The 27,931-nt window shown below is 42.7% G+C and overlaps 5 protein-coding genes across 12 annotated transcripts; 2 read left to right on the plus strand and 3 right to left on the minus strand.

The window, feature by feature from the left end:
- Window positions 1-247: 247 nt before the first annotated feature.
- LOC115746042 (protein TOC75-3, chloroplastic) lies at window positions 248-4,519 on the minus strand. Its single transcript, XM_030681748.2, has 7 exons — window positions 3,206-4,519; window positions 2,688-2,909; window positions 2,469-2,576; window positions 2,190-2,381; window positions 1,830-2,078; window positions 858-1,112; window positions 248-754 (listed from the first exon to the last, which is right to left on the minus strand). Exons 1-7 carry the CDS (start codon window positions 4,379-4,381, stop codon window positions 515-517), a joined length of 2,442 nt encoding a protein of 813 aa, XP_030537608.2. The 5' UTR covers window positions 4,382-4,519; the 3' UTR covers window positions 248-514.
- Window positions 4,520-5,565: 1,046 nt separating this feature from the next.
- On the plus strand, window positions 5,566-7,936 carry LOC115746048. The gene is made up of 4 exons (XM_030681754.2): window positions 5,566-5,956; window positions 6,099-6,356; window positions 6,516-7,352; window positions 7,711-7,936. Exons 1-4 carry the CDS (start codon window positions 5,860-5,862, stop codon window positions 7,752-7,754), a joined length of 1,236 nt encoding a protein of 411 aa, XP_030537614.1. The 5' UTR covers window positions 5,566-5,859; the 3' UTR covers window positions 7,755-7,936.
- An 81-nt stretch (window positions 7,937-8,017) lies between these two features.
- On the minus strand, window positions 8,018-10,773 carry LOC115746047 (ribulose bisphosphate carboxylase/oxygenase activase, chloroplastic). The gene is made up of 6 exons (XM_030681753.2): window positions 10,609-10,773; window positions 9,791-10,107; window positions 9,582-9,687; window positions 9,407-9,492; window positions 8,817-9,289; window positions 8,018-8,540 (listed from the first exon to the last, which is right to left on the minus strand). The coding sequence occupies exons 1-6, from the start codon at window positions 10,645-10,647 to the stop codon at window positions 8,254-8,256; spliced, it is 1,308 nt and encodes a 435-aa protein (XP_030537613.1). The 5' UTR covers window positions 10,648-10,773; the 3' UTR covers window positions 8,018-8,253.
- Window positions 8,549-15,528, minus strand: LOC115746043 (D-xylose-proton symporter-like 3, chloroplastic). 2 transcript variants are annotated; one of them, XM_030681750.2, is made up of 14 exons: window positions 15,172-15,528; window positions 14,949-15,049; window positions 14,476-14,554; window positions 14,298-14,357; window positions 14,140-14,206; window positions 13,922-14,046; window positions 13,728-13,829; window positions 13,275-13,652; window positions 13,100-13,147; window positions 12,950-13,012; window positions 12,772-12,852; window positions 12,547-12,645; window positions 12,049-12,210; window positions 8,549-8,561 (listed from the first exon to the last, which is right to left on the minus strand). In XM_030681750.2, exons 1-13 carry the CDS (start codon window positions 15,427-15,429, stop codon window positions 12,055-12,057), a joined length of 1,617 nt encoding a protein of 538 aa, XP_030537610.1. In that variant the 5' UTR covers window positions 15,430-15,528; the 3' UTR covers window positions 8,549-8,561; window positions 12,049-12,054. The 2 variants fall into 2 exon arrangements, with proteins under 2 accessions (XP_030537610.1, XP_030537609.1); XM_030681749.2 differs by lacking the exon at window positions 8,549-8,561 and adding an exon at window positions 11,490-12,001 and having other exon boundaries at window positions 12,073-12,210; window positions 15,172-15,526.
- A 4,771-nt stretch (window positions 15,529-20,299) lies between these two features.
- On the plus strand, window positions 20,300-27,572 carry LOC115746041 (serine/arginine repetitive matrix protein 1). 7 transcript variants are annotated; one of them, XM_048281344.1, is made up of 16 exons: window positions 20,316-20,460; window positions 20,534-20,655; window positions 20,858-21,014; window positions 21,226-21,393; window positions 21,480-21,566; window positions 21,703-21,833; window positions 22,466-22,510; window positions 22,608-22,664; window positions 22,838-23,704; window positions 24,148-24,207; window positions 24,320-24,451; window positions 24,665-24,865; window positions 24,950-25,578; window positions 25,744-25,816; window positions 26,128-26,202; window positions 27,352-27,572. In XM_048281344.1, exons 2-14 carry the CDS (start codon window positions 20,540-20,542, stop codon window positions 25,752-25,754), a joined length of 2,661 nt encoding a protein of 886 aa, XP_048137301.1. In that variant the 5' UTR covers window positions 20,316-20,460; window positions 20,534-20,539; the 3' UTR covers window positions 25,755-25,816; window positions 26,128-26,202; window positions 27,352-27,572. The 7 variants fall into 7 exon arrangements, with proteins under 7 accessions (XP_030537605.1, XP_048137305.1, XP_048137301.1 ...); XM_030681745.2 differs by lacking the exon at window positions 27,352-27,572 and having other exon boundaries at window positions 20,300-20,460; window positions 20,566-20,655; window positions 20,892-21,014; window positions 26,128-27,006; XM_048281343.1 differs by lacking the exon at window positions 27,352-27,572 and having other exon boundaries at window positions 26,128-27,006.
- Window positions 27,573-27,931: the final 359 nt, after the last annotated feature.

Here is a 27,931-nt window from a genome sequence, read left to right on the forward strand (position 1 = left end):
TACTGTCCGTAACTTCCTAAAATCCAAAAAATAATTGTAGTCAGGTCGGTCTAACAACTTTCTAATTTTTTCCCCCATTTTTGGTCGTTTTTTTTCTGTCGAACTTAGAGGACAGCCCCAAAAACGGAGGCTGAAAAATGTAGATCCGTGGCTTCGCATTGGTAAGAATCTGAGATCGCCATCAGGGACCAACATCGGGCCGATGGCAACGGTAAGAAGAAGTCCTGCATAAATGAAGCTGGGCGAGTAAAATCAAAGTTCACCTACGGAATTATGCAAAGAGATGAGGGACATCCTGGATCCATTGATTATTACACGTCTTGAATTTAGTCCATTCATGACAGGGTATCACTACAGAGAAAAGCTTCAACCACTAATTGAAAAGGTAAAGCACAAACTCGGGTAAAAACTATATCTGGTTCCTAACCACCTTTAAAAGATCTCGCGGAACTGAAACAGCTTTCTGAAACTCGCAATCCAAAATAATATGCAACACAATAATGGTCAAAACGTATCAAAACCTCTCTCCGAACCGGAGGAATAAGGACCCGGTGCCTGAATTATGATCGACAGCATATTCTGCGCGTACTAGACCAAACTTAGCACCTAACCCATATGATGAGCCATGACCCATACGCCTGTAGACCTCTGTTGGATTCCCTTTGACCAGTTTCGAACTTCCCAAGTCATTGCCATGTTCTGCAAATACATACATGTGTGTATTCTTCACTGGTATCCGTAGCTCAGCTGCAAGCTGCGCAAATCAAACTAGAATTACTTGTCCATTCCATCAAAAGCTCTCATGATTTCGTATCACATAGCACACGGAAAAGGAAGGTTAAACTATGAATTCCTACCTCGAGGATATTTCTTGCCGCACCTAGCTCGCCCATGTTGTAACCTCTAACAGAATATGGCCCGCCAAGGGTAAATGCGTCATAGCTTGGGAGGTCTCCCACACAACCGCCGTAATGGCCATGTAGAACTAGAACAGGTGGTGGCGGTTTACCAGCACCTTCCTCCACTTGTTTCAACTGAATAAATCCTGTACATGTTAGTTGATGGCGATTGAAGAACGGGAAATTGCTGCCAATTCCAAGACCTTGGTCCAGCTGCAAGTTTGTCATAAGAAAAAAAGACATTATGTTAGCATAAGACCAACATCTTAAACATGAAAGTCAGAAAAAATAGTAACTTTGAATTTTGGACTGTTACAACAAACAGTCAAAAGCTAAACGAAAGAGAGACAAGCACTAAAGATGCAGCTCTTCAGCACCTTAGACACGACCCTCCAACAAACAAGAATTTCATCCATTTCCGTCAATCCCAGAAGAAGTTCTAAACAGTGTGATGATCATGGAGACAGTAACACGTGCACTATAAAGAACCATAAGATATAAATTTTATCCGAATCAACCGGGAAACATGGAAACATAATCAACATGATCAAATAGTAAGCATCTCAATTTTAAAGATCGTCCTGTGAATTCGTGGAGAGGTTAAATTATGAATGAAATGCGCAAACTGTGCACAAGTCCAAGGCATAACACATTAAAAAAGAGACCTCATTCCGCAGTGCTACTAGTTCTAGCTGTTGATTATAAAGTTCAAGCCCCCTCCCAATACAGAATATACAGAAAAATCTTGGTATTTTTCTGGATCCTCACTTCATCCTATAAGAGACTATATAGCATATATCCTGTCTTCAGCGTCATTTAACGAATTTGTTTCTCAGATTTTCTTCCAGATAAATTTACTTCAAAAAGAACGCAAACATCTAAATAAGAAGTGCGTGCTAGTATTGATAAATGAGGGGAACCATGACCCACCTGAAATACATTCCTTTGGCCAACAATAGCACCGTTAACATACTTTGTGTTGTCACGTGTGATATTTGCCTGTAAGAATGCCAGTCTGTCGATGCCGGTTCCACTGAGGGTTGTTGGAGGTCCATCTGCACTGATTCCTCCACTTGGCAAGACTCTTTGGCCATAAGGGGAGATATGACTGCTTTCATCCCGAGTTGTCACTTCTTCCATCACGAGTCCATAAGTGAATTTGCTTTGCCGGGTGAAATTCTGATGATACTCAGAATTATCAGGATTACTTAAATTTTACAAACTGAAACTGATGACAAAAGAATTACATAGTCGTGGGATATAATCAGTGGACTGGACATATTAAGTCACCTCAGTGATATTGGCCTTGAGGCCAGCTCGATCGACCCATATAGGGGGGACTTCATCCACTCCAGGACCACCGGTGAACACAGGACTCAGCTTCCGGCTGTTAAAGCAGCTGGCGCGGAGGGTTCGATTGCGTGGATTAGTCACTCCATCCAGATATGGGTGCACATACTCGAGCTTGAAAGCCAGATCATCCTATTGCCCCAAAGATAATGGTATCAATGACACTTCAACAATACAAGGGTTGTAAGCAAGTGAAGGGAATTATCAATGCAAAACTACCTGAGGATTGAAGAAGTTGCTGGTTGTTACTGAACCAAGAATTGACCTGTTGAGGCCCTTGATATTTCTATGCTCAAAAGAAACAGTTCCACCAGGCTGGAGCGAAGCCTAAACAAGCAATGAAGAAGAAGTGAAAATTTAACTAAACTATATACACACACATACATATATATATATATATATATCATGAATAATTGCCACACTGTTACAGGATCATACCAATGTGGGACGACCTCCTCGACCAGGTACAATGCTCCACTCTGTACTAACTTCAGCCTGCTTTTGCTCTAGTTCTTTGAGCTTAATCTCTACGATGATGCCCCCTTCATTCTTCTCATCAGGACGAGGGTTTACTTCGATATTCGAAAATAGAGCTAGAGAATTGATGTTTCTAAGTGCTTGTTTTCCTGCTTCTATGTTGAAAACATGGCTTTGGCGAAGCTGTAAAGTTGTTCAAACATAAAAATGGCCATGAGAGACAAGCCCTTGGAAAACATTATAACCGGGCTTAGAGATGTGTAACAACTAGAATTATTAAGCTAGAGTCTGTCAGAATGTGAAGCACTTGGAAATTTTCATCAGACTGAGATTATTGGCCGCAAATGGAAGATCAAGTGCATATAACCATTCTATCACAAGTTTCAATGCTCTAAGACTTCAGTATTCACATCGGCATCATCTCAAGCTAAAAAGGGAGAAGAGAAAAAGATCACAAACACATCACGTGTGCGGTATACCTGCTTAGGCAACTCCCTTCTAATGACAGGAGTCTGGGTATTCCCTTCAACCACATTTCCCAGCTTATCTTGGAACTGGATCACAAGCTGAGTGATATCCCCTTCCACAACCTCACAAACCACCTCCTTAGTATTCAAATTCCCAAAGTTAACCACTTGAGCGCATGCATAGCCTTCATCATGGTACCACTTCTGCACTCTATCCCGAATCTTCTGCAGCAGCCGCGCGCTCACCTTACCCTGATCTCTCAACATCTGCAGAATCTCCCTATGCACTGACATTGGCAACATACACGGCCTCGCCCTGTCGATTCTCCTCCTATAATCCTTCTCTTGGCTCCTGTAATACTCCAACTTCTCCTTGTCGGTCATATCCGGGTCCATCTCAATGGGTTTGGTCTGCGGCATCAGCCCCACATTGATACACCTAAACTTATCAGCAGATTGCCACGTACTCTCGGTAAAAGAGATGGTCAAACTCAAAGTCCCGTCCGGTTTGGTCTTCCCTTCCATGTCAACTTTTTCAAACATCCCACAAGTGGCCAAAGTCTCGAGCTCCTTTTGGAGCTGCGCTTTAGTGTAGATGCCGCCGGGCCTCAAGGAGACCATCTCGAAGAAGGAATCCTCAGTCCCCACGGTGGTCCACCTCCTCCGATCGAAGAACAAGATCTCCGAGAGCTTGTACTTCTTGAAGCCGCTGAGCTTGTTGAGCTGGACCACAATGTTGGCAGGCAAGCCGTGGGAGTCCCACTCCGGATTCTGCTGTTCATCGGCGATGGCAGCGGGAGAAGAGAAAAGCCGCTCCCAGAAACCGCCGCCGCTTCCATCTCCACCACCACCACCACCTCCACCGCCGAACCCGTTGCCGCCGCCGCCGCCGCCGCCGCCGATGGGGGAGAAGCGGAGGAGAATGGCGAAGGAGGCGGCCGCAGCAGCAGAGGCGAGGGACTTGGGGATGGAATCGAGGAGGGGGCTAGGGTTGAGGGGCTTGACGGAGAGGCAATCGGAGGTGGGAGGATCGGAAGGGGAGGAGGAGGAGGAGGAGGAGGAGAGGTGGCATTTGAGGGAAGTGAGGGGTTTAGGGTTTTGGGAAGAAGAGGGGAATCTGCGACGGGAGGAGAGAGAGTGAGTGAGGGTCGGGTTGAGGAGGTGGCTGGAAGCGGCGAACGTGGGCATGGCTTCCCTACTAAGCTTCCTCCGATGAAGGAGGAGGAGAAGGAGGAGGAGGAGGAGGGGATAAGGAGCAGAGAGAGAGAGAGAGAGAGAGGAGAGAGAAAGGGTTTTTGCGCCTGTTGCAGAAGAAAACCTTCCGGGCGAGAGTTTGTTGGGCTTTCTTTCTTTGTTACTTTGGGCTTCCAACTCATTTTGGCTGTGGGGTTCTGCGGACTATCCCATGCAGATGTATGTAATCCTTATGCTTCGTATTCATTTTTATCCCAATCCTATTATGCTTAACATCAACCTTGTATTATGACTTCCATGATTATCTACCCGAACATTTTTTTTTCTCGGTAAAAAAAAAAAATCCCCAACTTTAGTTCAATCCTAAATCTGTCCCAAATTTTTACTTTGCCTTGGAAAAAAAATCTCAAACTTTTGGCTCAGTCCCAAATCTATTCCGAATTTTGTTTTTTGTCTAAAAAAGTATCAAAAGCTTTAAATCTATTCTCGAATCTATCCCGTGGTCCAGTCCCAACTTGACATGGCATTTCCATGTCGGTAAAAATCCATATCATTAAAACAAATGGGACGATGAGGACGTGGTATTTTCATGTGGATAACAAATTCACCCCAATAAAAATTATTAAAATTCTCCAAAATGAAACCATTGGGGGATATGGAAATTAAGGACTAACGTCGATTTTTGGACAGAATGCTAATGGGGGCAAACTCGAGATTAGAGTAAAATTGATAATGTTTTTTACTCTTAGATAGAAAAAAAATTCGGAGTAGATTTGGAACCAAACCTAAAATTTGGAGTTTTTTCTGAGACAAAAACAAAAGTTCGGGACAAATTTGAAATTGAATTTAAAGTTGGAGACTTTTTGAGATAATTATGCTCGGAAAGTTGTGAGAAGTAGCCCTGGGCGATCCGTGGAATTCTAATATAGAATAGGCATAGTCAAGTCTCGATGTTTATCCTGACTATCAAACATGGCCACAGTTTGTGCAATAAATCGCGAGTTGTTGTCATATTGAGTCGCAGGGTCAACACAAGCCACTGGCCTTTGCGCTCGTGTCTCCAAATCATCGGCCGATGTTCAGGGACAAACGGTTAGAGCAGTTGGTTCCCGAGGAACTGGGATTTTGAAGGATCTGAATTTGCTTGCTAGTGCCAATAACCACACAACATTCTCCGACTCTGTTCGGACAAGTGTAATGCTTACGCCCGCAAGCTTTATATAGCCCATCCAATCTGGTGGTACGGGGATCTCCCGCGCTTCTTCGTCCTCGGCTTTAGGCCCCGCAAAACAGTGCGCGACCCTCGCTTCTCAGTTCTTAAAGCTCTCGGACCCTTTGGGACGATGCCCTCTTGAGAGTCGATCTTGAAGAAGGGAAGGTCGCAGAGAAACCGAAGCTCATCAAGGGATTTGTTTCTTTTTCTTTTTTTTGTTCCTTCTGTTCTTGTGAGAATTGTCAGAATTTTCGGCGAAATGGCTGAGCGATGGGATGGGAAGCAAAGATACAGCACCAGCAACTCCGGCAGTCCTCGAACTCCGACCACCCCGACGATCGAGCAGCTTCTTTACGGTATGAGATGGATGCTGAAACAGCTACGGCGCATCGGCACTGCTCAATGATTGCTCCTTCGTTCTTGTCGGTGTGATTAGCAATGATGTTCCATTGGCCGCCATGTGATTCACACGCTCTCGTGTTCTAAACTATGTTACAGACGGGCTGGGCGAAAATTCCAGGTGGTCCTCGAGCTCCCCCACGTTCATGAGGGGCCACGACCTGGAAGACGACCACATCCACCAGTACCCCAACAACAAGAAATCTGTTCTTGCCAAAGTGAAAGAGAGGGCTAGAAGATGGCGCCTCGGCCTCGGCAAGAAAAGGAATGCCGATGACGGTAACACCACGCCGTCGTGGGGGGTCAGCTTGGATGAAGATGATGCAGAAGAAGACGCCGAATACCTCGGAGCCCCAAGTACTGCCATCCCCCTTTTTCATTCTCTACCGAGCTCGCCGTGAGAGTATATTTTTCCGAAGTTATAAGGATTAACTTCTAGCAGGGAATCAAATCGTTAGAAGTGTGACCCTGGAGATTAAAGTTCTGAGAGATCATTTTTCCTTTTTTGCTTTTCAGTGTATGAGTCGGAGCTGGCACCTGAAGACTGCAAGGAGAACGCGAGGCAGCATCCAAGAGCGAATCCGGTCATATCAGAGAAGCATATTTTGCCAAACAGCATCCATCATGAAACCGAACCCGATAAAGGGAACCCTCTAAGTCCTAACAAGACAATGACCGAAACCGTGACGGAGAAACAGGCACCGGCATATGCCATGGTCTCTGATGCAACTCAGGCTATCACTTCCAAAACCCAAAACGCACCGGCTTATGCAACTGATGCAATTTACGCTATCGCTTCAAAGATTCAGAATGCGCCGGCTTATGCGACAGATGCAACTCATGCTGTTGCTTCAAAGATCCAGAACCTTACGGTCTGTTCTCCGGCAGCAGGTTCTGCAGCTGGCGGGCCTGCTAAAATTGCTGTTAGGGGGCACGAGCAGGATACTCCTGCAGAGCAGAAGTGGGATGAGGGAGTGTCGGCTAAAACTGCTGTTGGGGGGCACGAGCGGGATATTCCTGCCGAGCAGAAGTGGGATAACGGAGTGTCGGCTAAAACAGCTGTTAGGGGGCACGAGCGGGATACCCCTGCCGAGCAGAAGTGGGATAAGGGAGTGTCGGTGACGGGATATATAATGCAAAAGTTTGAACCAGGGGAAGATGACAGGGCACTGTCTCAAGTGATATCGGAGGCCATAAGTCCTCGGAAAGGTCCTGGCGATGCAGGTGTGGTTGAGAAGGTCAGGGAGGCTGTCAGTAATTTGCTTCGAAACCAAGAGGCATCATCCAGTACTGCTTTTCATTCTGCTAAAAACTCTTCTACGCATATCGCGGCATCAACCAATGCTCACGAAGGTAAATCCTGATCGTTCTATTCTATGCCAATTGTGACATTCCTTCTGAGGTCAAAACAAACAAATGCACTAGCTTTAGTTGATTGGCAACTGCTAATGAGAGAGCAAGCGCATAGACAAACCATCGTAGCATTCCAGGAGGTAAAATTTCATGGGTTGTTTTTTGGCATTCCCCTGCTAAAGTATGCTGCTTAGCCTTCTGAAGGATGCAGTGAAAATGGTGGAAAGAGACAGTCACAGGAGTATTGAGGAAATTACAGTAACCATGAGAATCCATGTGCACAACTGCATTGAGCATTGTCCCAGGTCTTTTTTAACCTTCTGTGAATCTTAACGCGTGCTTTCTCTTGCATTTTTAGCCATGGAAGAAGAGAATTATGGACGAGTACTCCAAACCAACTGAAAGACTGTTAGTGGAATGGACATCCCCTGCGCTGTCGATAATAGAATTTCATTTTTTTTCTTGATTTGTCGTGTATATTGTGGATTAACAGATGTTAATTATGTTGTATCGGTGCAGCATTCATTCTCTGCAGCCTAATATGTAGTATATACAAGCAATAAAAAGGATTCTTTTACTGTAAATTACTACCAACTATTCAGCACAGTGACTTCACTAGGATGTAGGATCGGTATTAGGTTGTGCTTTTGTTCTCTCCAAACATGTAAGCAAATGCGAGACTGAAAAAGCATTGCCCAAACATCAACAAACAAACAAGAAACGACAAAGACAGAATGTCTTGGTGCTTGCAACTACCCGTCTGTTGAAACAAATTCTGATCGTGAGGAAGGAATCCGTTGCTTGCATTCATTAAGTATGAGCTTATGACTCCTCATTTTGATACCACTAAGAACAACAGCAGATGAATAGACCAACCAATCAAACTTCCAGAACGAGCATTCTAGTTGAAGAAGGTTCCACTCTCCATGGCATCCTTGTTCGCATCACCGAGAGCGGCCTCGCTCAAGTACTTGTCAGCCAACTGGACTCTCTTCACATTCTCCTGCTCCTGCACAAGCATGCTTCCATACTCAAGGAGCTTCTCGAGGGTCATCTTGGGCTGCTCGAAAGTCGGGGGACCCTCCTTTGAGTTCACGAGCTTCTTTCCAACGCTGTCAACTCCAACACCGGAAATCCACTTCCTTACTTCGTCATCGTAGACGCGAGCACGCAGGGCACCAAAGAAGTCTGCAAGCAGGAGCAAGCAAACTCATTTATGACGACATCGCCTCAAAATGGTTGGCAGAATTTTACTAAAACTTTCTTTCACTCAACATGCATTAATTCTCAAGTCAGTTTTCGGTTTCCAATTTCAAACTCCCGCAATCTCAAGGGAGAATTTTTCCATGATCACAATATTAATTGCAATTACTACAACCATTCATAGAGGCGTTTGAAACTTGATCCCCTTTGGAAAATTTGGAGAGAACAATTGCCAACAGAAAATTCTATGTTTATACTTACCAATAGATTGGCCGGGGAAGTTGTCAACAAGCTTGACAATGTCTTCGTCAGGGACATTGTCAGACCTGAAGATACCTTTGCAAACACCAATGCGGTCTTCGCGTGTTGGTGCCCAGTAGAATTTCTCCATACGACCATCACGGATAAGAGGGGCATACAATGTGGAGAAGTCGTTACCAGTGACGATGATGGGGACTCGGGGGTTCTCCTCCTTGTTGTACATACCTGGGAGCTGGACATTGGTCGGGTTATCAGCGATGTTCATGAGGGTAGCGTTCACCATCTGGTTGTTCACAGTGTATTGAGTGGTCCCACCAAGCCTACCGGCACCGGCGTCAAGATCATTGATGAAGAGGCAGCACATCTTTCCCTTCTTGATGATATCAGCCGCCTCACGATACCTTTGCCTGATCAATTTTGCGGGCTCACCAGCATTTCCACTTTCCAGTTCTCCGGCACTCATCATAATGGGGCTGATATTGCACAATCAACCAATTAGTTGATAAAAGCATAAGAACGTATTCCCTTTATAGGTTAGATTTCCCTTTTGATCCTTCCAAAAATTTATCATAAGTTCATGAAGAACTCACTTGATTCCCATCTTCGCAAAGACAAGTTCACACTGGAAGGATTTGCCCTGTCCCTTGCCTCCCCAGATACCCAAGATCAGAGGAACCTGAAACAGAATGACGATAACCAAGATCAAACGTCGGAAAAGCAAATAACTCCTCGGCCTCATCAGAATCAGAAAGTTCAGCTACTAACCTTGATGTTGGGCAGGGTCATGTAGTTCTTGGTGATGTGAACTACAAGCTTGTCCATGAAAGCAGGAGCAATGTAGAAACCATCCATGTTGTTGTCCAGGTTGTATCTGAAACACGACAAATTTACAATATGAGCACAAGTCACATGGACCATCTCGTAATAGAGAATCGCAAGCACTTGTGCCGGACGGTAAACATGTTTACACTTACTGGCGAAGGCCAGCACTAAGGTATTCGTATGAGCTCATGACCGCATAATGTGTTCCGGACTGCATGGGAGCTTGGAAGAGCGAATCAACCATGCCCTTTCCTCTGGTGATGTCCTGTTGGTCATCAGAAGTATCGAAGGCAAGGCCTCTCCATTTGTCCTTGTCGGTCTGCTTATCCTCTTCAACTTCAGCGACAACCTTGAAGCTCCCGGATAAAACCTTTGGGGAGGTGAATCTGGAGTTCACCTTCTTTAGGCTGCTTCCCAAGAAGACCGAACTGGGGACTGAGCCTCCAGAGCTCGAGTTGTTCAAGCTCAGCTGGATCAACACATGATTCTTTCGATGAGCATGCAGTCATTTTTATTAAAGAGTCAAAAACAGTTTTCACAAGCTGTATAAACAAACTAAAATGAATGTGGCCGGACAGTTTAGTTGAGAAGCGTGGTTTTGAGCTTGGACCCTTTACCTGAATGGCTGAAGAACAGAAATCAAGTACAAGTTTTAGTTCAATCTTCCCAAATCTAGAAAACCCGAAAGGCAAAATCAAGAACATGATCAAGGACCCTTGATCTCATGCATTACCCCTCCATAAGCTACAAGAAAATTTTGAACTTCCCACGAGAAAAAAAAGAGGATGAACTTAAAACCAATGCACGAATGAAAATAGCAAATAGTCACTTTCTTAATGACAGCCTAGTGTAAACTGTCGAACATCATAAGCACACACCCTATTGCTTCCACAACTGAGACAAAATTGCAATGAAGGTAGCACGAAGAAAGAGAGCGAGTTCTCAGAGCTGGAAAATGGCGGGAAATTACCGGGTTAACAGTTCCAACGGTTGAAACCGTGGCAGCCATGGGCTAAAGTTTACTTGTGACTTGATCAAACGACAAGCTGCTTAGACAGGTGCTTGAAGCTCTGTGTGTGTGTGTCTCTGTTGTGACTCGGTCTGAACCCAAGCGAACAAGCACCTAAGCGCAGAGAAACAAGAGGACCGGTATGGTTTTTATAAAAGCTTAACGGCTAGACAAGCCCGATTGCTCGGCTGACACGTGGCGCCAACTCAAGGCTACCGTCTGCCATGTAGGACAAAGTAGGATCCTCCAGTGTTCCTGTATTGGAGTGACAATTGAGGCTGAGGTCACAGCTTTTCTCTTCACCACTGAAAAAACTGGTACGCTTTTCCTTTTTTCCGTATTATTTTCTTTTATTCTGGAAGACAAAACAGTAGACATTTTGGTGAATGGTGACAGGTTTGAACTGGTTAGAACATGTGGATAAAAGCCCAATCACAGCTCAAAAAAATCTTGGTACACGACAAGTTCAGAATAAATTTCTGAGGTGGAGTGAAGTGATGCGTCAGTTTCTTACAGGAAGCTACTAGAGTTCTTCCACATTAGTGGCTCGTGTTCAACACCCTATCCTCCAATAAGAAATGAGCCTGCAGTTTTGTAGGATAAAATGTCCTCAAATTTTCATGGCCTCTGTTGATGAATGTCAATTTGCGACCTTAGGAAAATAGTTGAAGTTACCCAACGAATGTTGTGCGCTTTCAGAGCTTTTCTTCTGCTTCAACGGCCACAAGATGCTAATCAAGAGCAAACTTCTTCCTGTTGGCAGCTAAAAGGCGAATAAAGAAATAACATGGTAAAGAAATAAGAGAGCTCAGATGATACTGTGAAACAAGCTCGAGCGACTTAACGTGCATCGGGTTCACCAAGACAATTTACATATACACAAGTCTACATCCGGAATTCTTACAAATACAGGAGAAACAAGTATAGCTCTACAGCTTCACACCAGTCACTTCTGATGGCCATCTAGCAAAGTGCTCGATTTACATTGCATCTCTTGATCAGGTTGATTTTGCAAACTGTGGCCTCGACTACAAAGATATCACTGTGCAATGTCATCAACTGAGAGTACTTGCTTGTTCTGTTAACAGTATTAGGACTTGAGAGTGAAAAGGAGCATTTGAGTAGTCCTCCTAATTGCCCAGCTGGGAAGAGAGATGCATCAACAGATTCGTCAAGGTTCTTGTTGTCATAACGACAAACTGATATAGTGTGACAGCCTTCACTTGAGGAATTTGGACTCAATTTCTTCCAAGCTCAAACCTTTCGTCTCTGGGACAAGGAGGACTACAAACAAAAGCGACAGCAAAGCAATAGCCCCAAAAAGGAGGAAAACATTTTCAGCTCCTAGCAACTCCTGCAAAACAAGATAGTGTTCTCAATCACCTTAGAGAAGCGAAATACACCAGATCACTTAAGATTGACTACCTTTAAAGGTGAGAAGGCGAAGGTCACAATGGCATTTGAACCAAAGTTTATCAGTACTGCAAGACTGATTCCCCGCCCTCTGGTTCGCAGTGGAAATATTTCTGACACCATGAGCCAGCTGATGGGTCCAAATGATATCTGACAACCAGCACGAAGAACTACGCGCTTGACAGTGGCTCACTACTCATGTATTAGGCAATATGTAACAAGGGCATGTGTGTAAGTGAAAATGGTAAAAAATGACGGGCTAATTATGCCTATAACATCAATTTGCAAGAATCCAATGCTGATTTCTAGTTTTAATTTCGAGGCAGAAAAATAACTATAGAACTTTGAGAGCGGTAGAATGGAAAATAAACTATTAGATTGCATTCAGATTATTGACATGACAGATTATTTCGAATGAATTTTTGAGTCGAACAGCGGAAAATGGAGAAGCCAGGAATGGCCCTTTGCAGAAGACACGTTAGTCACCTGATAGCAACCCACATAAAGGAGCAAAGCAGCAACAGCAACAAGAGGGAATCCTCCGAGAAATTTGTAATAGGAAGACAGGAGGAGTAAAGAGATAGCCTGAACACATAAAAAAGAGAATGAAACAGTCCATTATAATTTTCTGGGACATCCTTGACATTAAAGACTAATCGAGAGACCGGGACGACTTTTGGGTGGAAAAAAAATGCAGGACAAGATACATACAAGCCCAGCAACACCTCCAATCAGCAGGGGTCTTCTTCCAAGGTCATCAACTTTTAGAACAGCTATCCATGTCATCAGTAACTAAAGAAGTATCATTGGAAAGGAAAACTGGTCACTGAAAAAGGAAGCCTAAAGACAGAGAAACACGTGACAGGCTGTTAAAAAGAATTAATCATGCCTTGAAAAGGCCAATTACAACTGAAACTCGGGTGGCATCAGCAGCAGCAGAGAAGCCAGCACTCTTGAGCATCAACAACAAAAGTTTGATCAGGTGGAATCATTATTGATTGAACTTCGAATGATAGAAGTGCTGGAAGTTGTCATGTACCTGGAGAATGGGGCCTGCATAATAGAGAACACTGGGCTGTCCAGTGATCTGCCAGAAAACCAGGTAGCGAATTGGTTTACCAACCACGACTTTTACCGGTCTCCTGTAAATACCATACGATAGAAGAAAGGAGCAAGAAAAAAATATGCCACTTTAGGCGTATCAGTAAATTTACCTGTTGGAAAAGGACTAAACCGCCAGCAATGATGAAGGCTTTTAGGCTAGGCCCCTGGAATACCTCCAGAAAACTTCCTTCGGGTTTCTCATCTGCATAGGCAGACTTCAGCGAGAGCAGAGTGCCTTCTATTTGTCTTTCAGACACCTTGTCACCAGCGGGCCGTCCCCTTAATCTGCTCAGGGCCACAACTGCTTTCTCTTTGTAGTCTTGTAAAGGCCCTTTACCTTGGACAGCCCTTAGAAGTAACCAGCGAGGAGAAGGAGGGAGACTCCATATGCCCAATCCCATTAATAATGCAATAGGGGCACCCACTCCATACATGTATCGCCACCCCCCAATGACATCAATTTGAAAGCTTCCCACAAAATAACCCAACTGCCAAAAGGATCGTTTTCTTTTTCAAGAAAAGTATGCATGTTTTCTCAGAAATACACATTTTCTAAGAGTTACCAGAATCCCAAGAACTATGAAGAGTTCCTTCAAAGATATCAGGGTTCCACGAATCTGAGACGGGCACGTTTCCGCAATATAAAGAGGAGCTCCGTGCATAGCCTGTGGAAATCGCGTATTTGACGCATATGGCCATGAACAAGATGAGAATTCACGACAACAACAAAGAGTGTTCGAATGTTCAAATAGCTTACCAGGCCAATTCCTAGGCCATAGAGTAGTCTTCCTAATAAGAGAACACCAAGAACAGGGGCAAAGGATGTGATAGCACCACCAAAGGCATAGAGTACAGCCGCTGTAATAAGTTCTCGCCTCCTCCCTTTTAAAGTCAGAAAAAAAAAAATTCTAGGGTATCTAAGAAGCCGGCTTTTTGAATTATAAAAGACAAGACAAATGCAAGCAAGGAGAGTACCAAGAAAATCTGCAATCGGATACACAAGAAGGGAACCTAGAAGAGCTCCGTAAAGGGAACCACTAACCTATGACCAATCGAAACGGATATTTCAATTGGTGCACGTATTGTACAGAAATGAAATTCTATAAATATGAGATTCGATATGTGAACCATACCACAAGACCCAGCTGAACAGCTGAGAGGTTGTACCAAGTAGTGCCACTAAGCTGAGCAGACTGAAAGAATGGCAAAATGACAGACTCAAGTATCAAACAGTACAGTGCTTTTACTTGATCTTCCCATACTCACATTTGACCGAAAAAAAAAATGATAAACATGACTATATCTTTTTACCTGCAACAAGATGGTTGCACCCGAAGTGGCACCAATATCATAACCAAATAACAATCCCCCGAGTGCCGGGAACAAGAACCTGGAAAATCCATTCCTTAGATTTATTGAAGGCAGTAATTTCGTGGCTATATGACACCAACAGACCATACAACGTGCACAGCGCACTCTTAGACAATTTATTTACTCATGTGCCTTCGATGCCAAGTGATTGACATATAATTTCGCGCAATTAGAACATTGTGATAACAAAAAACTAGATTAAAATTTCCCTCTATGCTCTCCAAAAAAGGGGAAAGGAGACCAATGCAGGTCTCAAATTTGATGTTAATCTCACGTATCCTCAAGCGGAAGCACTGTCACGGGGAGTGCTGAATTATGTGGAATTACAAACAATGCCATGAGTCCCCCATGGACAAGCTAGCCATGGGAAGGATAAAAACGAGAGCAGCACAAAACAGGGAGAGAAATCCTACGGAAGAATAACAGACGACCAAGAAAATTCCTCTTGGTTTGGGTCGGAAATAAGCGACTCGGCATCTCCAGCTGCAGAACCATACTCTCTCTGTGCACCAACCTGTCACAGAAAAAAGAAAGGACCACGAAAAAAACCAAAAAAGCTCACTTCTTAGAATACCCAAAATCCAAGTGGAGGCAAAAAAAGAGTCCAAGAAGCCACATCAGGCACTGATCCCTCACAGTGAACTCAAGCTTCGAACTTGGCAACAAGGGCAGATTAGGAGGCTCGACATTTCCGGATTTGAGACGGCCCTTGTGGTGGAGGCTTAAATTTTGGCGAGGATGATGAACATGGCGTTGGGTGTATGATGAAATGTGGCGTTGCTGGTTCTTGCGTCGAGGGAACGGAGGTTGGGCTTGCGGGAGCTTGAGCTTGAGCTTGAACTCGAACAGGGGTTGATGAGCCACGATGCCGCAACTGCAAGTTCCAGCCATCATCAAGAAGATCGGAGAGCTTCGATCGAACTCTTCCCGCTTTTTTATTCTATCCTCTTCGTAGCGTCTGGTTGATATTTCTGGGCTCTCCTTTGGATAATATTCGGTTGACTTTTTCGGTTTCACCACGTTGCTCGCAGTGGACCCTTGATTGGGGAACTATTGACTGGAGCTGGATCCACGCGAATTGGGTTCTTAACAGTCAGATTCGTATAATACCAATAATTAGATCCGAGTTCACGCAAAAATTTCACGGGTAAAGCATGATTTTAAGATAGAATCGAGATCCTAAAATTGGATAATCGAAATGATGAAAATGCGGTAGGTTTTAAGACTCTAAAAATTGAGAAATCGATCTTGACAGATAGGTTTCATTTTCAATACGTGGAACCTAAAATTTGAAATAAGTTTTTATATTTTTTTTGTTCTATATTTTTTCGCGATCCTACGCTGCGCTGTTCCATCATCCATATCTTTCAGTAATGAGCATATAATATTGAACCATTACTCCGAGCTTTCATTTTCCGGCGCTATCCATGATTGAGACTTTTACCTTATTAATATTCTATATTCTTCGTGTGTCTAAATATGAGCTATAGTCAGTGAATTATAACCGCAAATAATTCAACTCACTTTGTTGACCACGCTTAAAGGTTACAAATTTCTCCTGACTTTAAAATTGGTTTTAGTTGTGGAGAATTTAAATGAAGAAAATACTATTGCAACGAATAAAGTTATTGACTGCTATGAAAAGCATACTTCATATGGCAACTCACTATTCCATACGAAAAACTTCGACCCATGTCCGAAAATTCTAAGTAAAGATCCGTTTATTCTTAGCATTGAAAATTACCAAATACGCGGTAGAATTATTGCTCTGCGACCAAAAAACTTATGTTTTTACAGAGGAAATTATTAGCATATATGAAAAAATTAAATGGTATATGAAGATGTTAAGAAAAATATTAACTAGACATGTATTGTCGTGGGTATATTAATATTTCGTTATCTATGTAAATAAATTCAATAAAAGGATTGAATGAGATCTAGAGGTGGACATGGGGATCGGGGATTTCACACTGGATGACCATTCAGAATGGAAGACGTGCCAAAAAAATTGTTAAAGATGAAGATTTTCAATAACGCGAGATCTTTTCATAGGTGCCTCAGTCAATTTTTACCCGTTGACGAGAGAAAACGAGATATGTATAAACGATTGAGATAGGACAACAGAGAGTAGAGAACGAATGGCTCCGGAATCGACTGGTTCCGAGCGGACTCGGGGAGCTGCTGCTTGGATTATTGTGGAATAAGATGTAGGTGCGGATAGTTTACGACAGGATTTATGGGGTGTGCTTGTTTTCGGTTTGATAAAGGGGCTTCTAGGCGCTGGTGACTCCATAATGATGCGGCCTTTGAACGAGCATATAGACTCAAGGGAATTTACCCTTCAAACAAAGCCTTGGCGAAAGCCCCTCCTTCCTCGACAAAAAAGCGTACTAGACTAGATGTTACACTTTTCCAGTATAACAAAGTATCCTTAAGCTCATTCGTGAGTATTGTTGGAACTTTAGTTTCAAAGTCCCTTAAGAAGTTAAATGAGAAATGAGGAATAGAGAATCTCACATTAGAAAAAGAGTAGATGAGAGAGAAGTTTAAATATTAGAACCTCACAAATGGGTTTGGGTCACAAGGGGCATCCCACTTTGCGGAAGGGAGAGGACCTATGCAAAACTAAGTTGGCCCACGCACGCATCGCCCTCTCGCCGGCAGGCTCGGGCGTTCCAATTTTTTATTTATTTATACCCATCAGTTATTTTATTTTTTATTTCGAATAGACATGTTTGTATGGAAAGCTTTTCATGTCCGAACAGACACGTTTGTCTGAAATCTTTCTTGAACAGACACGTCCATTGAAAGATGTCTATTCGGTTTTATAACTCTTCATTCTATTGGAAAATGTCCATTCGATTTCGTAACTCTTCATTCGTTTGAAAGTGAACTGTTCGAATTAGTGGCTTTTTGTTCTTAATTTCTATTTCGTAACTCTTCGCATCCTTATCTATAAAAAAAGCATTGACCGTCGCATTAGAAACTATTGTCATTTTCGTCATTCATACTTCATTATTCATCATTTGTGCGAGTGTTCTACGAAGTTGCATTCGAAAGTTTTCTCTGAAGAAGTATTGCTTTAGAGGAAAGACGATCTGTTCTATCCTAGGAGGCAATTGTCCAAGAACCTCGGGTAGCGGTAGAGGAGACAAATTTGTCTTAAGGACACAACATCATTCCATTGGGCTTAGATCAATACTCTACATTCAAATTACTCATTTGCGTTTGATTTCAAGTTTGTCGATTAACGTTATTCTACATATATGAACACTTATAGGCGACTACAACTACAAGAATGCGCCTGTCCGATTCGAGACTCTTCAAAGAGCACCATGCCGGGCTCGAGGAACCGTGTCATTAACGAAAAAATTGCAAATTGAGAGGAACATATTCATGACCATCAAAATGAGGAGAGTCGTGATCAATAAATAGCTTTAGCATGTGCCAGTGTGGACTCTAATATGCATTTTGGAAAAGTGATTAACGCTAAATATCACATCAAAATACTGTAATAATTTATCAAATATTTTCAACCATTATTTTAGGAGAAAATTGGGTTTCTTGTCACAAAAAAGAAAAGTCGTCCTTCTCTAGGAGCTCCTCAAAATACTATCAGCCATGGGATTCTCGGAAAATTCTCTCAATTCTCGGAAAATTCACTCGAAACGATGTCCCTCTCTACTCCCCCAAAAAGCAACCTCGATCCGTCATTTCCGTTTCGACTTCCTCGCAACACCAAGTGCTCACAACTTTGGATCTCCTCGGCTCCTCATCAAGCCAAAGGCATGGCCACCACCACACACCTCTTTGCTCGTGTTTCTTCCTTTCCTTCTCCACGAGACGATAAAAAGCCGTCGGCGGCTTCGACCTTTTTCTCGCTCGACGATGGAGAACGGCTTCAATTTCCGAGCCGAGGGAACGAAGAAGTGCCAAACCCGGCTTCAAAAGCGCGCCCCCAAGTCTCTTCGACTCGATCGCGTCGCCAATGGTAGTGACGCGGTGGCGGACCCTTTTAAGCCCGTGGTGATCCCGTTGCTGTCGCCGGTGATTATATGCGCTCCTCCATCGCCAGGGGGGGACGATTTCCGGTTGCGACGCCCGGTCAACGACAAAGACGACAAGAGAGGTTGCCACGGAGTGCCAGCATCTCCGACTAGATTGGCGGACCCTCCCTTGCTCACCGTCTTCCAGTCGCGATGTGTTCTTTAGAGAGCCCCCGCGCCGATACACAAGGCCAGCCGTCCTCGCCGACGTGAGTTAGGAACGCAAAATAGGTCGGCATCAGAAAGTCCGTTGGATTAGATTATTGACCTTAATTGAATCCTTGTAGCTCTGTAGATGCATGATGGTCGAGTGTTGCATCCTCCTACATTACGCAAGGAAGCATGAGTTAAGGCCTTCCATTAAATTAAGTTATCGATGAAAGTAGACGTGGTTTGTCTTAGCGATTTCGGTGGATTTCGTTCTTGCAAGCTCAGGATGATCTCCCTGGAATCTGTGTGGAGAATGGCAATCAATGAATCGGAAGGGGCGAAATCGGAATCCAAACAATTTACTTCCTTTGCGAGATTAATTCCAGATCCTAAGCCATTGTCAAATGTCGATTTAAATCTTGAGGATAATTGTCCAAATTGTCGTAAACTTTTCAATTGGCGGTCTAAAGGATTACATTGCAAATCGTCAAAAGATATACTATTAAAGTTGTCAAATTAAAAAGTTTATGATTGAATTGGCTGCAATATAATAAATTTATGATTTTTTTGACGATTTTTCCAAAATATTTTTGCTTACCCTCTTTTTGACTCCCACGTAGTGATGCACATTAGTCAGTAATTTTAAAAAAAAGTGACCTACTTTTATTGGTGACGGGTAGTGAGCTCGAACTACAAGAATCAATTTAAACATTTTAGTAGACGATGAAGTTTTTGTTCTCGTTCATTTATTTTTATAAGTGATATAATCAATCATTTTTTGGTTAAAATTTTTCGAACCATTTATTTTTCATGAAACAAATGCATCCTCATTAATTTCATTCCACTTTCTTGATTTCAAACGCACTATTTCACTTTATGAAGGACGGAGTACAATTTGTTTTGAGCGTCATTAACAACACTTATTTTTTCATTCATTTTTGTGTTTACTAGATTTGCCAAATATGTTCGCCTTCGACTTTAACGATTCTCTCATTGTGGTCGGGGTAGTTTAATCAAGTGATGTGTAGATTTACGCCATTGTCCTTTTTTGTCGTGTATAGGCGATTCCCGTGAGTCAAAAGTATTTCAATTACCGATTAATCGAAAATGGACGTTATATTCATTTTTGGGCAATAAAAGCATTTTGAGTGATCAATCGGGAGCACAAATGAAGCGCATGCTCGTGGAACATGAGCTCCAATAATCTTTCTACTTTTACCAAAAGTCGTAACAGTTCCTTTACCTTTGTGGGCTCGAAATTGTCCATCTACTTTTTAAATGTTGTCGCCGATCATCTTCGCCGATCATTCGCCGATCATCCTTGGATAATTTGCCGACGTGGATTTTTTTTTCCGACTCTCTCTTCGCCCTCCCCCCTCGCAGCTATCTTCTTCTTCTTCAATTGAAATCCCACCTTCCGACCAAAAGGAAAAAAAAAAAAAAAACCTTAAAATGCCACCAAATTCAAATGTGTAGGAGGACTTAGGGCTTACCGGAATTTTTCTCGATTTGGGCCGAAACATGGTATTGGATCCGATCCAAAAGACGAAAGGGCATCATCATCACACCGAGCGCGCAGGAGCACGCCCGTCTCTCCCTCTCTATCTATCTCTCCCGTCCCTGCGGCAGCGACGTTCTCCTCTCCTATCTTCACCTTCTCTAGGAAAATCCATCTTCCTCCGTCTGCTTCGCCCCCAAAACCCTAACAATGTCGGGAGGGTTTTTCCGGGTAAGCTGTATGCTCGAATCTATTCGATCCGTCGCTTTACTGTATTCGTCTCGCCCGCTTTTGTACCTATCAGTTCTAGATGGTAATGCGTAATCGCGTGTTTAGGGTACTTCGGCGGATCAGGACACTCGGTTCTCGAACAAACAAGCGAAGCTCCTCAAGACGCAGAAGTTTGCTCCGGAGCTGGAGTACCTGGTTAGATTTTCGCTCGGAGATGGTTGAGATTTTTCGTTTTCTACGTCCTTAGATTTGACACTATGCTCGAATACCCGTTGAACTACTGATTGATGGTATAATAAGTATAGGAAATCACTGAGACAATCTAAATACGCACGTTCGGATGTACATTTGCATTCGGCGATAACTTGATGGGAAGCGTATTGGCTGACGTGTCTAGGAAATGTATCGACCGTCCTAATTTCGTGTTTCAGGTGGACATGGCGAAAGTGAAGATGGATGTCATGAAACCTTGGATTGCCACCAGGGTGACTGAGCTTCTAGGGTTTGAAGATGAAGTTCTCATCAACTTCATATACGGACTTCTGGATGGGAAGGTATTCTACTCTGTGCTTTTAGATTCTTGGGAAAGAAGTTCTTGGTTTAGTGCTTTATTACATATTCTCTTGTGATTTGTACCTCTCTAAGGTTCTAGCCACATAAGGATGTTTCGAGGGGTGCATCATAGGCTGCTGCATCTGTTTTTGGTATGCGAACTCCTTGTAAATCGACTACAAAAGTCAAGCTGTTATGTTTTTCTTTCTGCAGGAGGTTAATGGAAAGGAAGTTCAGATACAACTAACAGGGTTTATGGAGAAAAATACTGGCAAGTTTATGAAAGAACTCTGGACTCTTCTTCTCAGTGCCCAGAAAAATACAAGCGGTGTACCTCAGCAGTTCTTAGATGCCAAAGAGGAAGAATCTCGGAAGAAGCAGGTCTAATTTCTAATTCCGCGATGAGCTCGTGACTGAAATAACTGATCGTATGTTCTCAGTGACTTTTCTTTTTCATGATTATTCAGGTTGAAGCCAACCGTATTGCTGACGAAATTCGGAAGAATAGAGACAAGGAAAGTAGAGAATTTGAAGAGGAGAAATCAAAGAGGATGGTAATATTATTTTATTCAGGCTGCAGTTACATTGACTAAAGCTGCGGTGCACTTTTAACTTATGTTTGTGTTTCTATGCGTTCAGCTAGCTTCTGCAATTATTTGGGTTCATGTCCTTTACCTCAAACTACTGTAGGACGGTGTGGTAGAGATGAAGGCTTCAAATGATGCCTTGGAGAAGGACTTCATATCTTCAAGGGCCTCAAATGTTCGTCGGGATGATAGAAATAATAACGGAAGGAGGGGTGCTTCAAGAAGAAGCCATGAGTAAGGGATTAGTTGTGATGCCTATCATCTGCATTCATTTCAATCCTTCGAGTATTTTAAACATCTAGAGCTTGTATTTGCTGTTGCACTTACCTTGCATAGTTGATTTAAGCTATTCAGAGACGAGGTCAAGATGCATTAGACATTCAATTCTTGAAAATTAGCAGAAGATCTAACAGCGAAAGAGATGTCTCTCAGTTTGGATTAAAGAAGCTTCTTTTCACTGGCCATTGTATTGGGCTTTTCATACCCAATCTTTTGATATTGACAGATCTATCTTCATGATTCTCATTTATTCTTCCTTCTTATTTGATTGGGTTGGGGCTTGAGATTCCTAGTCTCCCTATGTTGGATTCTAGAGATTATTTTCAAACCTTTGTTCTTTGCAAAAAATTGTCATCTCCAGCTTTTATTTAATGGAAATTTGATGTAGTGAGCAATAGATTTAGTTATTCACTGTTAAAAAATTCTTGTTTGGGCAGTTCATACCATCCATACCTAGTGTTTTGACCTAAGATTTCAATTCTTTGATTATTGTGCAAGTATTATTGTAGGATATGGCAAGTGATTAACTGTGATTTCCGCAAGCTACCAATGCAACTCTTAAATGCTGACTTGCTTATCTCCTGCAGAGTTTTGAGATCTCATTCGGCGGACCATTCCTCTTCACCCCTTCGGTGAGCATCTACTGCAGTTTTGTGTGATTTGAAACTTTTTGGTTGATCTTTATTTGTTGGATGATACTCTAAGAAGTATTTGTGAATTATTGTTCAGAGCTTCACCTTCTAGGTCAAACAGCAAGTCATTTTCTAAATCCAGGAGTTATTCAGAGTATGTAACCGTACTTCTCCTGCTACAGTAAATTATTTGTCATTAATACAGTTCTTAAATTGTTGCGGGACTGAGGAAACAATATAAGTGTTTATCTTGTTAGTTGTTGTTGTTTTTTTTTTTTTTTTGCTGTATTCTGAGATTACTTTATATTGTTGACATATGTCCTTTAGTGAAAGACGCAGGTCCAGGAGTATCTCTGCATCACGAGAAAGACGAAGCCGTTCAGTTTCTTCTGGTAAGGGGTATCGTGCTCCTCGAAGAAGGTCTATGACACCTCGTCGGAGGTATTCTCCTAGAAGATCCCAATCTCCAAGACGAGGAGCGTATTATTACAGGCGAAGATCAATATCTCTGAATCGCAGATCACCATCTCCTGTAAGGCGGAGGTTGCATTCACCTCCTCGACATAGATCACGTTCTCCAGTAAAGCGTAGATCACTGACCCCTGTACGCCGTCGAAGATCTCCATCTCCTGTACGGCGTCGTAGATCTCCATCTCCTGTCCGGCGTGGGTCCCCTTCTTTTGAGAGACGAAGATCACCACCTCTGTTGCAACGTAGATCTTCCCTTGTCCGACGTAGATCACCCTCTCCAGTACGAAGGAGGTCACCGTCTCCTGCACGGAGGAGGTTGCCCTCTCCTGTTCGAAGAAGGTTGCCTTTTCCCGCACGACACAGATCACCGTCTCCCAGGCATCGTATATCGCCTTCACCCGTGTCTCGCAGGTCATCTCCTGTCCGTCACTTATCAACTTCACCTATGCATCGCAAATCATCTCCTCCGGTACGCCATGGGACCCCATCCCCTGTACGAGAGCGGCTACGGAGATCTCAATCGATTTCAGGGCAAAGGTCTCCATCTCCACGGCAACGAAGATCGCCCTTATCTGTTCGCAGGAAATCAATGACCCCTCCACCCCAGAGGACATCTCATGAGTCAAACTCTGCATCTCCGATTGGTCATAGATCTCCGTCCTTGCTGAAGAGATCTCCTCCATATGGAAGATCGCCTGCTGGATCTACTAGGGAAAGAATGAGGTATATCCTTCATTATTCTTCTTACATGACTTGTTTACACCTTCAAGGTTCATTGAGTAGTAGTGTTTTCCTTTTGTTTGTTGAGGATGCTGTTCAGGAGAGGAATGTGTTTTGTTTATCAAATCATCGGCCTTTCCTTTTCAAAATGATATATTGCCTATAACGGTTGGTTCTTCTTATGCATAATTTTATTGTGAACTTATGGAAATTGTTAAATGGGGCACATTTACACGTATACAGATACACCATATCGGTCTGACTCCTCAGGGAGTCGCTCAGTATTATTGATCCCATTGGGAAAATATCCTCTCTCTCGCTCTCTCATGTTTAAAGAGATGAATAGTTTTGAAAGTAGGATTTGTGGATAGAGTTCATACTCACTTTACCCTCAAACTACATGCATCTGATGGATACTTCTGCATGTGCGTGTCTTCTGATACAAGGTCACCGAGTCCATATGAGAGTCCTGTAAAGCAAGCTAGGAATGTCCGGAGACGAAGCAGGTATACCCTCGAGGCCCATCCTGCATTAAGCTGAAAACATTTCTAGTTGTTGTCATTTTTTTATCCTCTTGATTGTCTGTTTTGCTGCTAAAAGGTCATCTATTCCATACAGGAGCCCACTCAAGCAAGTTAAAAATCGGGTCAATAATGATGACGTTTCTATTTCACTGCGATCGAGAGAACGTAGGTCACATCAAGAAAGCCCAGATAAAAGTAATGAGAGGGGAATCAATAACAACAATCGGTTAGATTCCAAATCTCTAGATTATTGGTTCCCCCCCCCTCCTCTCTCTCTCTCTCTCTCTCTCTCTCTCTTCATATTGTTGGCTACTATTGTAAGATGAATAGTCAAATATTCTGAGAGTTTTGATTCTATTTGTCTGGTTGTTTGTAGGGGAAGTAGAATTGTCAAATCCTCTAAAAAGTTTTAATTTCTGTTTATTCTTGTTGTTTGTAGGGAAAGTAGGGATCGTGCTCTCAAGCCTAGAGATAAAAGATCTATGAACTCATCCTCTTTCAGTAAACAGGGAGACTCACCCATGAAGGTGCATGACAAGGACATTTCTCCTCCTGAAAGAGCAGCTGGAGATCATTCTATTGGCTCTAAGGGCCATTCTGATGGCTTGGATGTTCGAAACAGAGACCAGGAGAGAATGAGGTGTGGGCTCTCCCCATGAATTTATCCAGGTACTTTTTTGTATTGCATGCTGTCTGTCTAATAGTGTAATGTCATTGTCGGCAGGGAAAAGCCCTCTGGAAAGGGAGTGCTGCCACCTTCACTGAACAAAGAATCTGGTGAGAAGCTACAGACATCTCACTCCGTTGAAGGTAGAAAATCTGATGATAGGAATCGTTCTCGAGATGGTATTCAACGGCATAGATCTGAAGTCACACAAAGATCTGTGGAGAAGGTTGATCATAGTAAACACAGCAGCTTGTCTGAAACAGGTTCTGAGGAAAGTGATAAGCACATTAATGAACGCAAGGAGAAGAAAAGGCACAAAAGATTAGATAAGCGAGAAAAAGATTCAGATGATAATAGCTATGATTCTGAGATAGAAAATCGGAAGGAGACTAAAAGGAGGAGGAAAGAAGAGAAAAAAATGAGGAAGGAGGAGAGACGTCGGCGTCGAGAGGAGAGACGTCGCAGACGTGAAGAACGGCGTGCAGAAAAGATGAGAATGAAGAAAGAAGATATTGTCTTATCTGATTATGGAAAGCACTCCAGAGATGCATCCTCCTTGGATGATGAAGATGTTGACAGAAAGGCGTACCGTTCGTATGATGAAGAAGCAGATACTAAGCAAAAGAAACTGGAGATTGAGCTACGAATGAAGGCTCTTGAGTCGTTTAAGGCAAAGAAGGGCATAGGTCACTGAATTTGCTTCTAGTGTTGGAATTATGAACTTTTTTGGCTTGTTTTATTATACTGACGAGCCTGTCTGTTTCGTTGAAATTGCTTTGAATTTCGTGTTGTGATTCAAATATTTTGATATGTCGATAAATATTTAATTAGTCTGTCTTTATTGCTGGCAGTTAATCGATAAATGAGGTTCCTCAGCTATTCTGTTGATGCGACTTTAATCAGGCATTGCCGCTAGATTTTCTGGTAATCATTGTTTTCCCCTTGTAGGGACGTTAGAATTTGTTGCTTTACAGGTTATCGTAGATTGGAAAGGACGACTCCTTGCCTTCATGCATGCTTATTCATGTGATTGTGCTTCCATTATAATTGCCAGGATTAGTTTGTCTTCTTACTCCATTCCTAATGAAATATAGTACGAAGAATTCAAATGACGATGCATATAGCTTCTAGTGATGGCTGCTTAATATGTTCTGGAGACTAAATCAAGTAAAGGCTTTTTGTCGGTTCTGCTAACTTGAAGTTGGTACTAAATTGGATTTCTCATCAATTGGTAGATGAAAAAATATTCAACTTTGATGACTTGGTTGAGCAGAACATTGCGCAGATCATCATTCTGAACATCAACTCAGGTGATGTATTTACATCTTTCTCTGGGTTCATTTAGGATGTTGTTTTCAACACTGAGAAGTTCATATATTTATATGCCCACTTCTCTTATGATTGGTCGGGAGTATTTTTGTAGATTATGTTTCTTACCTTCCTGCCTGTGTTGAGGTGGACATCATGCCTTCTAGGATGTCTAGATTCCTGAGAACTCTGTTTTTCTCTTTTGGCGTGGCCCTACAATAGAAATTTGGTGTTGAAGTCCTGGAGATACCCCAATTAACTGAGGAAATGTTAAGTTCTTAAAACCTGACATGTACTCAAGCAGTTTTCTACTGATACAAGAACTTTTACTATTCTCGTTGGTTATAGTAAGTGTCGAACTATGCTCTTGATAGAAATATTGTTCTCAGAGGTGTATAAGAGGCAAAATTGTGTTAATAGTGCGATTAGTGTTGCAACAATTCCATATCAACTATTAACTACTTGGTCTTATTTCATTTCTTCATGAGCTTGGATGTGGCAATCCATTCCATGGCGACTCTGAAGCATTTCGTTTAAAGTTTGTAGAAGCAGCTTACATAATCTATTGCAACAATATTGGTATGCCTTACTACCTTTGCTCCCTTTTGCTAATGTGTAAATGGAGGTAATGATGTGTAATGTGGGTTCTATCACTTTTTCTGGGTGGATATGTAGTAGATTGAGAATAGAGTTCAGTAAACAATGGATGAGTGGCCTTTTGTAGCTAGGACGAGCCTTCTCTTTTTCCGTGGTGCTTTGTGTTCTGAGTACTCATTCGTTGAGTTTTGCTACAGGTTTTTTCTTTGCACCTGGCCTTTAGCTCAGATGGTTTTGGTGGGCTATTATGAGTGTCATATCGTGTTTCCCCTTCCATTTCTTCCCATATTTACTGCTCAAAATTGCCTAAAAGCATTTATATGTTGCCAAAAGTTACATATTTGCCAGCTCGTCCTTTGGTAAATGCTCCTTCAGAAAAAGTCCAAGAGGGCTTTCGCCCTGCATACTTCTCTATATATTATACCCTCAAGTCTCACAGATCTGCCCCTATCATCATCTCTGTCTGTTTGGGATGGTTACCATCGTTTGTATACTCTCTTCGCTTTCCTTTGTTTACATACATCGTCATTAACATACAAGCCATTGCTCCATAGGAAGATTGAAGGGCTAGGTTGATGTCGCACTGGCTGAGGGCATTAGCCTTGGACCGATAGTACTGAACATAATCATAACTGGTCTGTCGGAGGCCATTAATGTCTCTCGCGTCCAATTGTCCCCCCCCAGCAATAGATTTATAGATGAACTACTTTCCAATGTGAACTCGTATTTAAGGTGTCTGACCAGCCTCGAAACTGTCCAGGTTGAACCCCGACGTGACTTTGTATTGGATCCATTGCCCGAGTCCATTGAGGCAGTAAAATATTTAATTGCATTTTCAAGTGGCTGCAAAATGTGTTTACGTGGGTTCAGCACAAGAGTTGCGTACAAGATATCCTCGCTGGTAAATCTCGGGCTAGTTAATTGCTTATACGGACATGATTGGTGTTGCTGTCGGTGTTGAGCTTTGAAAGTCTGAAAGAGGGACTCTCTATTAAATAAGCTCGAGAAGTAGGTGTTGACTTTGATAGCAGATGGCCTTCAAACGATGAGTATAATTCAGAGAGACTATATTCATTGTGAGATTTCTGAGTTTATTGACGTGAAGCTCCCCCTAAACAGAAACCAAATTTGCTG

This window comes from Rhodamnia argentea, chromosome 6, assembly GCF_020921035.1.
Source record: "Rhodamnia argentea isolate NSW1041297 chromosome 6, ASM2092103v1, whole genome shotgun sequence".
Classification (NCBI taxonomy): domain Eukaryota; kingdom Viridiplantae; phylum Streptophyta; class Magnoliopsida; order Myrtales; family Myrtaceae; genus Rhodamnia; species Rhodamnia argentea.